Below are 15,352 nucleotides of genomic sequence, written 5' to 3'. Positions count from 1 at the left end.
GACGAGATATACGACATATCCATATGATTACATTTATGTTTATGCACTTCATAAAGTCTGTTGTTCCCTGTGATTGTAAAGTGACAACAACCAAAACAAGCAACTCTTTTTTTTCTCCAAAGACTAAACCATGGGGGATGCTGCAATGGCAGAGTTTGGGGGGGCAGCTGCGTATCTGAGGAAGTCAGATAAGGAGCGTCTGGAGGCCCAGACTCGCCCCTTTGACATGAAGAAGGCCTGCTTCGTACCGGATCCCGAGGAAGAGTTTGTAAAGGGAACTATTGTAAGTCGTGATGGTGACAAAGTCACCTGTGACACTGAGAATGGAAAGGTAAGTGCATCAATTTTAAACAAACACTAAAATGTTTTGCTTAATTTGAGGTCTACTTTCCCCTTTAACAATACTGCTTTCTTTGGTAGACTGTCACTGTGAAAGAGTCAGATGTCCACCCTCAGAACCCCCCAAAGTTTGATAAAATTGAGGACATGGCGATGTTCACCTTCCTAAATGAGCCTGCTGTGCTGTATAACCTCAAAGAGCGTTACGCAGCCTGGATGATCTACGTGAGTACAGTGAATGAGTATGTCAGGCTCCCAAGATATGTTTATGTATCAATCTGACATTGTGTCTCTTTGTACAGACCTACTCTGGGTTGTTCTGTGTCACTATCAATCCCTACAAGTGGTTGCCAGTGTACAACCAGGAAGTTGTTAATGCATACAGAGGCAAGAAGAGGGCTGAAGCTCCTCCTCATATCTACTCCATCTCTGATAATGCTTATCAGTACATGCTGGCAGGTACATTACATTACATACTGGGCTATTTATATATTTATTTATTTTTTTATATACATTTTTTTTAATTTTTTTTTACAAATATTATTGCACAACTGCCATGGAAAATATGTCTTCAGCTATTTTCTTCATTGTGCTGTGATGAATGTTTGGAGTGTGATCTTTGTACACTTACATATAGTCACACTCCAAAAGCAAAAAAAAAACATGTGATGTTCAATCATGTCACTCTGTTGCCTTTCTTAGGTCATTTGTCATGTGTTTTAAACAAAAATAAATCCACATAGCGCTTTTAAGGTAGTCACATGTATTCATCAAATGTGAAATTATGGGTGAAGCAATGTAACATACTTAAGCCATCTGACTGTTTACTTAATCTGCATAAATGAATGTATTGAATTATTGCTGAAAACCCTCTTTTCATTTCAGACAGAGAGAATCAGTCCATCCTAATCACGTAAGTTTGCAATGCAAATTGTTTCTATTTCTGGAGCTTGATCACAAAATAATAAATAATGCAATTCCTGTTCATTCCCCTTCAGTGGAGAATCTGGTGCTGGGAAGACTGTGAACACCAAGAGAGTCATTCAGTACTTTGCCAGCATTGCTGCAGGAGGCATCAAAAAGGAAACAAGTGACAAAAAGGTTGTTGAATTGAAACAGTGTTATACTGAGATGCACATTCCACATCCTCATCATAAAGGCTGTGCACTCATTGGTGTTTGTCTTTAGGGAACCCTGGAGGATCAAATCATCCAGTGTAACCCTGCTCTGGAGGCCTTTGGTAATGCAAAGACCATCAGAAACGACAACTCCTCTAGATTTGTAAGTAGCCTATAACATTTGTCACACACAAACCATCAAGCAAGTGACAAATACACTGTAATCTGAGTTTAAACAGATATCAAGCTAATTCTTCCGTAAGAACAAAAAGTTTCTGCTACATATGATATTTGTGCGCTGCAGAGCCTATGCCTGTGCATAAGACCCCCATGCAGAGGAAATTGAGAAAATAATGAGCTAGTTTTATAGCTTAAAATATTATCTTCACTAAATACATTAAGGTATTGTTTAGTTTTGTTTGTATATGTTTCCAATAGGGCAAGTTTATCAGGATCCACTTTGCTGCAAATGGTAAACTGGCCTCTGCTGACATTGAGACCTGTAAGGACATTTTCATTCCACCCTATCACCAGACAATATATTGGAGTATGCTCATAATACACTGACAACACGTTTGTCCACTTTGCATACTGTTTGTCAGATTTACTGGAGAAGTCTCGGGTGACTTTCCAGCTCAAGGCTGAGAGAGATTATCACATCTTCTACCAGATCCTCTCTCAGAGAAAACCAGAGCTTCTAGGTTAAACTGAAATATTTTCAATTCAAACATTACCTTATATTTCATGTATAACTGAGGACCAAATACTTGATCACATTGTTTCTTTACTTCTAGAGATGCTGTTGATCACTGCCAACCCCTATGACTATTCCTTCATCTCCCAAGGAGAGACAACTGTGCAATCAATCAATGATGGTGATGAGCTGAAAGCTACTGATGTGAGGGAAAACTCACAAAAGACATCGACAGAGTAATTTATGCAATGTACTGTACTTTTAGAAATATACATTAAACTGCCACTCTTTTGTTTTGTGCTGTAGGATGCCTTTGATGTGCTGGGCTTTACTCCAGAGGAGAAGAACAGCATTTACAAGCTGACTGGTGCCATCATGCACTATGGCAACTTGAAGTTCAAGCAGAAGCAGAGAGAGGAGCAGGCAGAGGCTGATGGCACAGAAGGTGATCGATTAGCTTTTAATAATGCTTTCATATACTGATAGAAGGTGTGTGTATTACAAAAACATAATATCAATCTAAAATAAAGTTAAAGTTGTATTCTTAAAACACTAGCATGTAACAATTTTACCTTTGAAAACCAATTAGGTTAACCAATAAGTGGTTCAATAAGGGCACCTCATCCATCCATGCTTGTAGGCTACTATGTTGTTTGACTGGGGGTGACTACATTTAACCAAATACAGTATACACAGAAGTTAGCTCACCATGCTTAGTGATGTGCCATGGCTTGCTAAGTGTTGTGTCAAGCTAACAATTTGGCTGTGTTAGCAAAGAAATTACTTTGCTAGTTTTTGGCTGTAAGTTTAGCCTCGTCATCTCAACAGCCCTGGCTATCTAGGTAACACTGGAAATGGGAAATAATATTGCACTGGTAGCCTACTGGCAGTTGGTCCTTTTGGTTTCAGTTGCTCTGGCTAGACATCCAACAAATGCAATGAAGGACAATGAAGGAAGATTGGAGTTGTATTTCTGTTAGGGATGAAAAAATTACATTCTGCAACTCTATTCGACTCTACAGTAAGTAGAGGCCATAGATTTCTGCATAGCTGAATAATATTATGACCAAAAATAAACATCATATTTTAGATGCAGACAAATCTGCTTATCTGATGGGTCTGAACTCTGCTGACCTCATCAAGGCCTTGTGTCACCCAAGGGTCAAAGTCGGAAATGAGTGGGTAACTAAAGGACAGAATGTCCAGCAGGTAAGATGTGCCATTTATAACTTCAAAATGAATGGATTGTGCCATGATTATTTCAGACTTAAGTCTGATAAGTTTGCCCCTACATGCCTGTATTAAAAATAAAATACCATCTGTATATATTAACACACAATGGATATGAAATTTGTTGAAACATTTAGAGAGTAATATTATTTATTAAAAGAAAAAAAAGCAAAGGAAGTAATTTCATGAAGTGTGAAGCCTTTACATTTAATTTCTTTCCAATTATTCTCACCCTGTTAGGTGTACTATGCTGTTGGTGCTCTTGCAAAAGCAGTATATGAAAAGATGTTCCTCTGGATGGTTGTCAGAATCAACCAGTCCTTGGACACCAGACAACCTCGCCAGTACTTCATTGGTGTGCTGGACATCGCTGGATTTGAAATCTTTGATGTAAGACTTGATTCTTTGATACTATGCTTATTAATCAATGGTAGTACAAACATTTGGTATACAAAATCTGAGTCAACTGAAATCTATTGCTTTGACTGATTTATGTCAACATATGTGTATTAAACTAGTAATTATTTTGACACTACACTACACAGTACATGTTATTATTTCTCCAATAGTTCAACAGCTTTGAGCAACTGTGCATCAACTTCACTAATGAGAAGCTGCAGCAGTTCTTCAACCACCACATGTTTGTGCTGGAGCAAGAGGAGTACAAGAAGGAGGGCATTGAGTGGACGTTCATTGACTTTGGCATGGACTTGCAGGCCTGTATTGATCTCATTGAAAAGGTAAAATTATTTTTTGGCTGCATCTTCAAGTAGATTTTGAAAATAACTATGAATTGTGTATTGTCGATTACCCATTGTTGCCTGCCTTTGTTATTCTTTATCTAGCCCATGGGTATCATGTCCATCCTTGAAGAGGAGTGCATGTTCCCCAAGGCCAGTGATGCCACATTTAAAGCCAAGCTTTATGACAACCACTTGGGGAAATCCGCCAACTTCCAGAAGCCTAGGATTGTGAAAGGAAAGCAGGAAGCACATTTTTCCCTAATTCACTATGCTGGCACGGTTGACTACAACATCAACAACTGGCTGATGAAAAACAAAGACCCTCTAAATGAGACGGTGGTTGGTTTATACCAAAAGTCTACAATGAAACTATTGTCCATTCTTTTCGCCAACTATTCTGGTGCTGACTCTGGTGAGTATTAATGAGGCCACCTACAAATGATAGCAGGAGGGCTTTAGTAATGCAACACAATGGTTTGAGGTGCAAATTTAAAGGTGCAGTCAGGGATTTTATACAATTTCAAGCCAATACTTTTTTTTCTCACATTCATAAACAGAAACAGAAACAAATGTGACTTCCTGTGGAATCGCTGAGTGTGCCTTTAAGTTAAAGATTAAGATAAAGATGGACATGAACAGGACTTGACCTTTCAATTTGTAATGTACTGCAGCATAAAATCTGGTGTTCTCGTGTACATTTCAGCCATGACAGACTCTTCAGGTGGAAAGATCAAGGAAAAGAAGAAAAAGGGTGCTTCCTTTCAGACTGTGTCTGCACTCCACAGGGTAAGCTCACACACTCTTAAAACAAATGTGTTAAAAACAACACAACTTGCATTGTTTTTTTAACACATCTCTGTGTCCAGATAGGGACACAGTTTGTGTTGTTTCCAACACATTCATTTTAAGAGTGCGTACAGATTTGTTTAGGGAATCTATCTATCTATCTATCTATCTATCTATCTATCTATCTATCTATCTATCTATCTATCTGTCTGTCTGTCTAGATTTGTGTCAGATTTACTGTAATACAGCTGTTCTGAAAATCAAACAATGCTTCAAATGGTTTGAGGAATACTATTTGCCATACTTTAAAATGTAAAATAAAAGAACCTGAGATTAGGGCTGCATCATTTTGGATTTTTGCTGATATTTTCAAGCTCATTTAGGCAGATTGCTAATGGTGATAAATCCTTTAAATGGTTGCATGATGTTTCCCTAAGATATTACTGGCCGGGCAAACCGCCAGAGATGTTCATCTATACCACGGCTGATTATTCATTTTTCGTGGATCATACACAGGTCATGCCGATATCATTGTGCATCCCTCTATCCAAATTATATTGATAACAAGTAATGTTTGCAACGATAACTTGTTAGGAAAATCTGAACAAGCTGATGACCAACTTGAGGTCAACTCACCCCCACTTTGTGCGCTGCATCATCCCCAACGAGACCAAGACTCCTGGGGCCATGGAGAAACCTCTGGTCATGCACCAGCTGCGCTGTAACGGTGTGCTGGAGGGCATCAGGATCTGCAGAAAGGGCTTCCCCAACAGGATCCTGTATGGAGACTTCAAACAGAGGTACAATCTGTTATTTTTTGTCCTAATGATTATACTTTTCTTACAACAATATTGAGGGAATATGTATATATCTAGACTATCTTATCCTCTTCAGATACCGTATCCTGAATCCGGCAGCAATCCCTGAGGGACAGTTTATTGACAGCAAAAAAGGTGCAGAAAAGCTACTGGGTTCCCTGGACATAGACCATAACCAGTATAAATTTGGGCACACAAAGGTATATTGGCAGATGAAAAGAATTCAATTTCTATATCCAGTGATTGGAAATGAAAATCATAATTCAAATCTCTCGAATTTCATTAAATATTGAAGGTGTTCTTCAAAGCTGGTCTACTGGGTATCCTTGAAGAGATGAGAGACGACCGTCTTGCTCTAATCATAACACGACTGCAGGCTAGATCCAGAGGTGTCCTTGCTAGAATAGAATTCCAGAAGGTTCTTGAACGAAGGTAACATTATTTTTACATTAATGTTTTCAGTCTAGTTTTATTTATTTATCTTCCCTCAGCCTAATTTCCTGTACCATCATACCATATAGCAAGTCAATCACAACACAAAGGGCTACTGAATCCTCACCTCAATTTACAAACAATTAGCGACATTGACGTTCCCTAACATGTTACAAGGTGCGGTATATCAACATCATTTATATACAGTACATTTTCAGTAACAACATCATGGTAGGCCAGGTGGGTAATATTAAAATAAGAAGGGAATTTACCAGTAGACTTTGAATTTCATTTAAGCATCCATATGAATATCTGAGTAGGCAACTGTACACTGCAAAAAAACAAAATATTTTTTACATAAAACGGACATACAATCAACCATTTTAAAATGTACACCAGGGATTCTTTGTTGGTGATTCAGTGGAACATTCGTGCATTCATGAGTGTCAAAAATTGGCCCTGGATGAGGCTATACTTCAAAATCAAGCCCCTGTTGAGATCTGCTGAGGCAGAGAAAGAGATGGCCAACATGAAGGAAGAATTCCTGAAGTTGAAGGAGGCCTACGCTAAATCTGAGGCTCGTAGAAAAGAGCTGGAGGAGAAAATGGTTTCTCTTCTCCAAGAGAAGAATGACCTGACACTTCAAGTTCAAACTGTAAGTCCTACTACATCCAGAAAACCATGCTAACTTGATTTTTTTCATTAAGCTATATCAAAATTTATATTAACATTTGGTTATGTATCCAACACATCCTCTGTACTCGGCAAAATACTTCAGGAACAAGATAACCTTTGTGATGCTGAGGAGAGATGTGAAGGTCTGATCAAGAATAAGATTCAGCTCGAGTCGAAAATCAAGGAGCTGATTGAGAGACTGGAAGATGAAGAGGAGATGAATGCAGAGCTGACTGCAAAGAAGAGGAAGTTGGAGGATGAATGCTCTGAGCTCAAGAAGGACATTGATGATCTGGAGCTCACTCTGGCCAAAGTGGAGAAAGAGAAACATGCCACTGAGAATAAGGTCAGCACATCTGAAGAGGATAGATGTTGTGTCATGAGAAAGAATCCTCTATCTTAAGTGGGATAATAGTTGTTTTGACTATGGGGTCTCATTAAATCCATTGGAGTTTGTGTTCTCATTGAGGTCTTTTTCTTTCAGGTTAAAAACCTTATTGAGGAGATGTCAGCTCTTGATGAAACAATTGCCAAGCTGACCAAGGAGAAGAAAGCACTGCAGGAGGCTCACCAGCAAACGCTGGATGACCTTCAGAGTGAGGAGGACAAAGTCAACACTCTGACTAAGGCCAAAGCCAAGCTGGAGCAACAAGTTGATGATGTAGGCAGCAATAAATTATCTGTCAGATTCCATTAGTATGAAATGAATGTAAGCTTATTCTATTCATTTTTTGTAGCTTGAAGGGTCCCTGGAACAGGAAAAAAAGATAAGAATGGACCTCGAGAGAATTAAGAGGAAGCTTGAGGGTGACTTAAAGTTGACCCAGGAAAATGTGATGGATTTAGAAAATGATAAACAACAGCTGGAGGAACGGCTCAAAAAGTAATCAATCCTGTTCAACAAAGGTACTTTGGTCATTGACGTAAAACTACAAAGTCTCACAAATGATTTATTGTTTTAGGAAAGACTTTGAAATAAGTCAACTAAACAGCAAAATTGAAGACGAGCAAGTCATGGGAATTCAGCTACAGAAGAAACTGAAAGAGCTTCAGGTACAGAGAAAAAATAAGCAGATGCCAATTGTTAACATGCAAGTAATTTTTGTAAGACTATCTTTCTTTTTTGAATAAAGGCTCGCATTGAGGAGCTGGAGGAAGAGCTTGAGGCTGAAAGAGCTGCCCGAGCCAAAGTGGAGAAGCAGCGGGCAGACCTGGCCAGAGAGCTGGAGGAGATCAGTGAGAGGCTGGAGGAGGCTGGAGGTGCCACTGCTGCCCAGATTGAGATGAACAAGAAGAGGGAGGCTGAGCTCCATAAGCTGCGCAGAGACCTCGAAGAGTCCACTCTGCAACATGAGGCCACTTCTGCCACACTGAGGAAGAAGCATGCAGACAGTGCAGCTGACCTCGGGGAGCAGATTGACAACCTTCAGAGAGTGAAACAAAAGCTTGAGAAGGAGAAGAGTGAACTCCGCCTGGAGTTGGATGATGTTGTCTCCAACATGGAGCAGCTCGCCAAAGCCAAGGTAAGCAGTAAAACTTAAGAGGACAATTGTACATTACATTATTGTTGAGATTACTTACTTTCTGATACATTACAGGCACACTTGGAGAAAACGAGCAGAACCATGGAGGATCAGATGAGTGAATACAAGGTTAAGTATGAAGATGCACAACGCAGCATCAGTGATTTCTCCACACAGAAGGCCAAGCTACAAACTGAAAATGGTATGGAAAAATATCACTTTATGTTTCCAAATGTATGTCAAAATGTTTAAGGTCTTTCAACAAAAACATAAACTATGATTCAAACTTCAAAAAGGTGAGCTTTCCAGACAACTTGAGGAGAAGGGTTCTCTAGTATCACAGCTGACCAGAAGCAAGCACTCCTACACCCAGCAGATTGAGGATCTAAAAAGACAATTGGAGGAAGAAGTCAAGGTAATCAATTCTGGTAGTGGAAGAAATTCCTTGACATATAACAGGAAATCATGTTACACCAATTTACATAATTTTCTTCTGTCAGGCTAAGAATGCACTAGCCCATGCAGTGCAGTCTGCTCGCCACGACTCTGACCTCCTGAGGGAGCAGTTTGAGGAGGAGCAGGAGGCCAAGGCTGAGCTGCAGCGCAGTCTCTCCAAGGCCAACTCTGAGGTGGCTCAGTGGAGAACCAAGTACGAGACTGATGCCATCCAGAGGACTGAGGAGTTAGAAGATGCCAAGTAAGGTCCCTCCCTGAGCGAACACTGTATTAACCATTTAAAGTCAGATAAAGAGGCCAAAGATGTATTAAACCATTGTGAAACAAATCCTTGTTGATTTCTTATCCAGAAAAAAGCTGGCTCAGCGTCTGCAAGATACAGAGGAAGCTGTGGAAGCTGTTAATGCCAAATGCTCCTCCCTGGAGAAAACTAAGCACAGACTGCAGAATGAGATTGAAGATCTCATGGTAGATGTGGAGAGATCAAATGCTATTGCTGCTGCCCTGGACAAGAAGCAAAGAAACTTTGATAAGGTATTTCAGTGATTTCATATCGAAATGTGTTATTTCCTTCAAGGAAAAAACAAGTAAACAAACAATATTTACATTTCTGCAGGTCCTGGCAGAGTGGAAGCAGAAGTATGAGGAGTCCCAGGCTGAACTGGAGAGCTCCCAGAAAGAGTCCAGATCTCTTGGCACTGAGCTCTTCAAACTCAAGAACTCCTATGAGGAATCTCTGGATCACCTTGAGACCTTAAAGAGGGAGAACAAAAATCTCCAAGGTTTGTGCTGGCTCTGTAAAAAAAAAAAAAAACTTTATGGTCCTTGATGATGTAAAGTTTCCCCAAAAAGTCTCAAAATGTTGACTGAAACATGTCCATCTCATTGTTCAACAGAGGAAATTTCAGATCTCAGTGAGCAACTTGGAGAGAGTGGAAAGAGCATCCATGAACTTGAGAAAATTCGAAAGCAACTAGATCAAGAAAAGGCAGACATCCAGACGGCTCTTGAGGAAGCTGAGGTGCATGGGCACAAAATGACACTTTCAGACTGCTGCATAATTTACCATATTGTTTTAGCATTGATGTGCATAATGTAATGAATTGTCAACATCAACAGGCCTCACTTGAACATGAAGAGGGTAAGATCCTGAGAGCTCAGCTGGAGTTCAACCAAATCAAAGCTGACATTGAGCGTAAACTTACTGAGAAGGATGAGGAGATGGAGCAGGCCAAGAGGAACCAGCAGAGAGTGGTGGATACCCTGCAGACCTCCCTGGAGTCTGAGACTCGCAGCAGGAATGAGGCTCTCAGGGTGAAGAAGAAGATGGAGGGAGACCTCAATGAGATGGAGATCCAGCTCAGCCAGGCCAACAGGCAGGCATCTGAGGCCCAGAAGCAGCTCAAGGGTCTCCAAGGACATCTGAAGGTAAAGCAGCAAATCAATAGAAAAACTGTATGGATAGATGATTTATTTTACTTTATATGAACATATATATATATATATATATATATATATATATATATATATATATATATATATATATATATATATATATTCCATGGTAGGATGCCCAACTGCAGCTGGATGATGCTCTACGCAGTAATGATGATCTCAAAGAGAACATTGCCATTGTGGAAAGACGCAACAATCTGATGCAGGCTGAACTGGATGAGCTCAGGTCAATGTTGGAGCAGACTGAGAAAGCCCGGAAACTGGCTGAACAGGAGCTGCTGGACGTCAGTGAGAGGGTTCAGCTGCTGCACTCTCAGGTGAAATTCGAAACACAATTATAGGGCTCTTGTGCCGCGTTCCATTTGCCTTATATGTGGTAACTGGGAACTCGGGTCTGTGTCACACTCCAGTTGATTGCTTCCAGTTGTGCACAAGTTGGAAGGACAAAATGCTACCATTTTTTACCTTTTCAGCGATTGTTACCAGATATAGTAATACTAGTTCAGAACAATGCCTTTCACAGTATTTTACACATACAAATGTAGTAGCAACATCGCTGCAGAGAGCCTGGACACTACTGTTTCTACAACTGATTTAATAGGATCAGTAAATATAGGACAGAACAGCTTGGAAATGCAGAATTGGGGGTACTCAGGGTTCAAACGAGTTGACAAGTGCATTATGTCGTAATTGAGAACATACAACTAATGAGATCAACTGGAATGCACCATTCTTTACTTACTTCTCTACTCTTCACACACAGAACACCAGCTTGATGAACAATAAGAAGAAGCTGGAGAATGATGTGAACCAGCTGCAGACTGAGGTGGAGGATGCTGTGCAAGAGTGCAGGAATGCGGAGGAAAAGGCCAAGAAGGCCATCACTGATGCTGCCATGATGGCAGAGGAGCTGAAGAAGGAGCAGGACACCAGTGCTCACCTGGAGCGCATGAAGAAGAACATGGATCAGACCATCAAGGACCTGCAGCACCGTCTGGATGAAGCTGAACAAATCGCCATGAAGGGAGGCAAGAAGCAGATCCAGAAGCTGGAGGCCAGGGTTAGTATGTATTTTGTTTTGTGTCATTGTGGTGGTATTAAAGAATCCTATCAACATGGTAATAACATTTTAAGGTTGTTTGCAGGTGAGGGAACTGGAAAATGAATTGGAATCTGAGCAGAAAAAGGCTAGTGAATCTTTGAAAGGAATCCGCAAGCATGAGAGACGCATCAAGGAGCTCACCTACCAGGTACTATAACCATCTAATATCTACCTATGCTTGAGATATGGTTTGTTAGTTCACTGCACTGAGTTTGTGATGTGAGCTAAGAGCTGTGTGAACTGAGACTTTCAATGATGATTCACATAGAGGGATATTATTTACTCCTGTACGCAAACTGGAATCAAGCTGAATGTTTCTAAACTACAGAGGCTGTAGTGAACATGATTTGGTAGTGAAAGGCTAGTGAATAAAATACATGTACATGCTTTTAGACATCTATAAAATAAATATCTTTGAATATTTCCTAGACAGAGGAGGACCGTAAAAATCTGGCCCGTCTTCAGGATCTTGTGGACAAACTGCAACTGAAAGTGAAGTCCTACAAGAGGGCAACAGAAGAGGCTGTAAGTGACACAAAAATGGAGAAATAAATGCTAATTTCAGTAGTTTGACCAGACCTCATGAGATTTGGTGGCTGTGGTCCAAGGAACAGATGAGAAGGCATCCTGAACGCAAGAATGAATTATGACACTATTGCTAAATTGAAAATGGTCAATACCAACCATTTTACTCACTAATCTTTTCTTCCAGGAGGAACAAGCCAACTCTAACTTGGGCAAGTTCCGCAAGATTCAGCATGAGCTGGATGAGGCTGAGGAGAGAGCTGATATAGCTGAGTCTCAGGTCAACAAGATGAGAGCCAAGAGCCGTGAAGTAGGTAGTAAGGTAAGCGGACCTGCAAGTATTTGCTGTATTTATAGCAACTTATAACACTTGCCATCGACTTACCCTTTTTAAAAGTTTTGATGTAATGAATTGCTAGTTAAGATCAAGTGTATGGAACAATTCAAATCATATAGTCAACATTGAGTTGCTACTGCATCAACCTTCCTTGAAGTCTGGGAATGAAATCTGATTAAATGATCAAATAGTAAAGACAGCCCACTATCTTCAATTTCATTTCATTTTGAAGTCACATCAGGATCCTGTTAATCTACAAACCATAACTCAATTATGTTGCATAAAGCACAGATTTCCCATCCCCAACCAACTGCCAATGAAATTATTCCTGTGCTATGTCTCCAATGTGCATGACAAGTTTCAATACATTTCCAGATAAAAATCAGTGCTAACATTATGCAATCCACTTACTATTAGTAGAATTATTAGAGCATGTGATGTGTCATATCAACACGGCATATAATTTGTCTTATCAATGAGGGTGAAGTTCTATTGTGTGCTTTTCTTAAAGCCTTGTTTGCTGTGCATCATGTCAGCACTGACAAAATAAGAATAGAAGTTTAATCTTTTATTTATTGTCGGGTTTACTTGACAAAAAAACTAAGTGCAGTGCTGGGACCAGGCCTACTGATACTAAAGGGCCGTTCACACCAAGAACGATAACGGAAAGTGATCCTGACGTTATTATTCTTCATGTTGTTATCGTTATAAATTATGTGTGGACGTGTGTCATTCATATCAGTGAATGAGTGACAGTTTTTACCCTGGAGGTGTATTTTTTGTGTATATCCAGAAAATGTGTGTTTATTTTACTAAATTGTGTGCACATGCTTTACTAAATAGTGCGCCCTTTTTACTAAATTGAGCTCTCATTTAAATTTTTGTATAATGAGCACACTATTTAGTAAAACGTGTGCACAATTTACTGAATTGAACGCATAATCCAGTAAAATGAGACCACAATTTAGTAAAATGAGCACACTATGTAGTAAAATGAGCACACAATATACTAAATTGTGCGCACAATCTAGTAACTTTTAGAGGAATCAGAGCAATTCTTTTTTGACGTTATCATTATAGTTATTGTTCTTACAGGGAGGCTACACCAGGCATTAAACTGAAGCATTCCGTTTGCGTAGAATCTGCTGCAACAATTAGCTTCATCTATGACACTCACCACCTTCACCATGACACTCACTCCCTTTAGCACCTTACCAGTCCCGGCCCTGTCACTACAAGCGTCTTATGCTTGATCACCCTCAAGCACATTGGACTTTCTTAATTTAATTTATATAGTGTATTTAGTATTTAGTTTTGTTAGTTTTCTTATCTTTCTTATCTTCTACTGTCTTTATTGTACAGTGGAGTTTAGTTATATGTTTATACTTATACTTATGTTTAACATTTCTGCTGTAAGTGCATGTTGTTTGTGATGTCTCTATGCTACTAAGACCCTTGAATTTCCCCTTGGGGATCAATAAAGTATCTATCTATCTATCTATCTATCTATCTATCTATATATCTCTATCTATCTATCAATGGAACTGGCTACACCAGATGTGATAGTGGTGTGTGTGTTTTAAAAAGTTACACCAGTCTTCTAAAACTGTTTTTACACTACGCGAATGAGCGCTTCAGTTGTGGACGCGGTGTAGCCCGGGTGTTAGTGTGAACAGCCCTTAATACAATGTCTCTAAATTTATGCTAACATATCTTGTATAACAAATGGGTTACTGCTTGGACCACTTACAAAAAAGGAATCAATGATGACATCTCATCTGTTTACTTCCATTTCATTTTTCATTTTTCTTCCTCCATTTTCCTCTCCCAGAAAGGGCATGATGAAGAGTGAAGCTCTATCGTGGGCTTTTCTGAAAGCCTTGTGTGCTGTTCTTTGGAGCTTGCTCCCATACCTGTAGTTTAATAGAATAAACATAAACCGCAAATTAAGTTTGATGTTTGTGCTGTTTAAATGTAATTATATACATACTATTATCCTGTATGATTTTACCACACATTTTCAACAAACATCTACATACCCAACATTCTGAATATTTGTCAAACAAAGCTACACCCGGCCTTGAACTCTAGTAGTTTATGGGAGACTGTACCTATACCTGGCCGCAATGCCAAAGAACCAGGCCCAATAATATGGAAATGTAAATGTAAATCAGGTTTCTCGGCCAAGTATACTTGCGTATACAAGGAATTTGGTCTCTGCATTTATCCCATCCGTGAATTAGTGAACACACAGAGCACACAGTGAACACACAGTGAGGTGAAGCACACACTAACCTGGAGCAGTGAGCTGCCTTGCTACAGCGGCACTCGGGGAACAGTGAGGGGTTAGGTGCTTTGCTCAAGGGCACTTCAGCCGTTCCTACTGGTCGGGGATCGAACCGGCAACCCCGCGGTTACAAGCCCGAAGCCCTAACCAGTAGGCCACGACTGCCCCAAGGCGCCACAACTGCCCCAAGGCAGACAGAGCATGTCATCAACTTTAACATACTTTCACTTCTACGCTTTGTAACGACAGATACTGATATCAATACACACTCCTTGAATCCTATTTCAGCTTATGTGCACAAATTGAAATTGTGCCTTTAAGCATAAAGATGAAGTAAATAATATTTGCACATAATTGTAGGTGATCATCAAACAATCAAAATACTTTGCATCTTTGTCAAATTCATGTATATAATAATAAAACATCACATTTGATTTGCATTTGTAGTTAAAGAACTGCTTACCTGTCTAATTGTCCAATGTTGTTCCTGCATACCAGATATCTTGTAATGCACTTCTGTTAAGAGTATCTCAGTACCTGTGAAAACAGTACGCTGCATTTGAGACACTGACACAGAGATCTGTGTGATAAGAGGAGGAGCCTAAAGGGAACAACTGAAAGTATGTGTGTGGGGATGTCCTTCAAAGCTCACAGAGAAACCGACACCATACCAATTTCACACACCATGCCTTGGTATATTAAGCACAGAAGTATTTCAATACTGCAATCATACATATTCACAGTGCTCTAGATTTGTGACTGTCACTACAGTACGAGCATGGTCTCATAATATTAAACAACGAGCATGGTCTCATAACATAAACATTTTCTT

The 15,352-nt window shown here is 39.8% G+C and overlaps 1 protein-coding gene across 1 annotated transcript; it reads left to right on the top strand.

The window, feature by feature from the left end:
* The first annotated feature begins 130 nt into the window (after nt 1–130).
* LOC125309857 (myosin-7-like) lies at nt 131–14,183 on the top strand. The gene is made up of 37 exons (XM_048266984.1): nt 131–331; nt 421–564; nt 642–798; nt 1,225–1,252; nt 1,338–1,440; nt 1,528–1,620; nt 1,896–1,959; nt 2,060–2,158; nt 2,252–2,355; nt 2,458–2,596; nt 3,242–3,360; nt 3,622–3,771; nt 3,951–4,121; nt 4,227–4,536; nt 4,828–4,910; nt 5,505–5,710; nt 5,805–5,928; nt 6,024–6,160; nt 6,560–6,815; nt 6,939–7,181; nt 7,320–7,496; nt 7,573–7,718; nt 7,798–7,888; nt 7,969–8,358; nt 8,434–8,560; nt 8,655–8,773; nt 8,859–9,055; nt 9,165–9,348; nt 9,431–9,596; nt 9,711–9,835; nt 9,934–10,242; nt 10,383–10,586; nt 11,033–11,329; nt 11,415–11,519; nt 11,801–11,896; nt 12,084–12,218; nt 14,065–14,183. Exons 1-37 carry the CDS (start codon nt 131–133, stop codon nt 14,083–14,085), a joined length of 5,820 nt encoding a protein of 1,939 aa, XP_048122941.1. The 3' UTR covers nt 14,086–14,183.
* The last annotated feature ends 1,169 nt before the right edge of the window (nt 14,184–15,352 follow it).

The sequence above is a fragment of the Alosa alosa genome, chromosome 16 (assembly GCF_017589495.1).
Source record: "Alosa alosa isolate M-15738 ecotype Scorff River chromosome 16, AALO_Geno_1.1, whole genome shotgun sequence".
NCBI classification, from domain to species: domain Eukaryota; kingdom Metazoa; phylum Chordata; class Actinopteri; order Clupeiformes; family Clupeidae; genus Alosa; species Alosa alosa.
The sequence above is the reverse complement of the archived record's forward strand: the minus strand, read 5'-3'. Positions and strand labels throughout refer to the sequence as shown.

Excerpts from the sequence above, each read along its gene's own strand:
- LOC125309857 (XM_048266984.1), top strand. The coding sequence starts at position 131 with ATGGGGGATGCTGCAATGGCAGAGTTTGGGGGGGCAGCTGCGTATCTG. Across the intron at positions 332-420 it reads GTGACACTGAGAATGGAAAG|ACTGTCACTGTGAAAGAGTC; the intron begins GTAAGTGCATCA and ends TTTCTTTGGTAG. Across the intron at positions 1,621-1,895 it reads ACGACAACTCCTCTAGATTT|GGCAAGTTTATCAGGATCCA; the intron begins GTAAGTAGCCTA and ends TGTTTCCAATAG.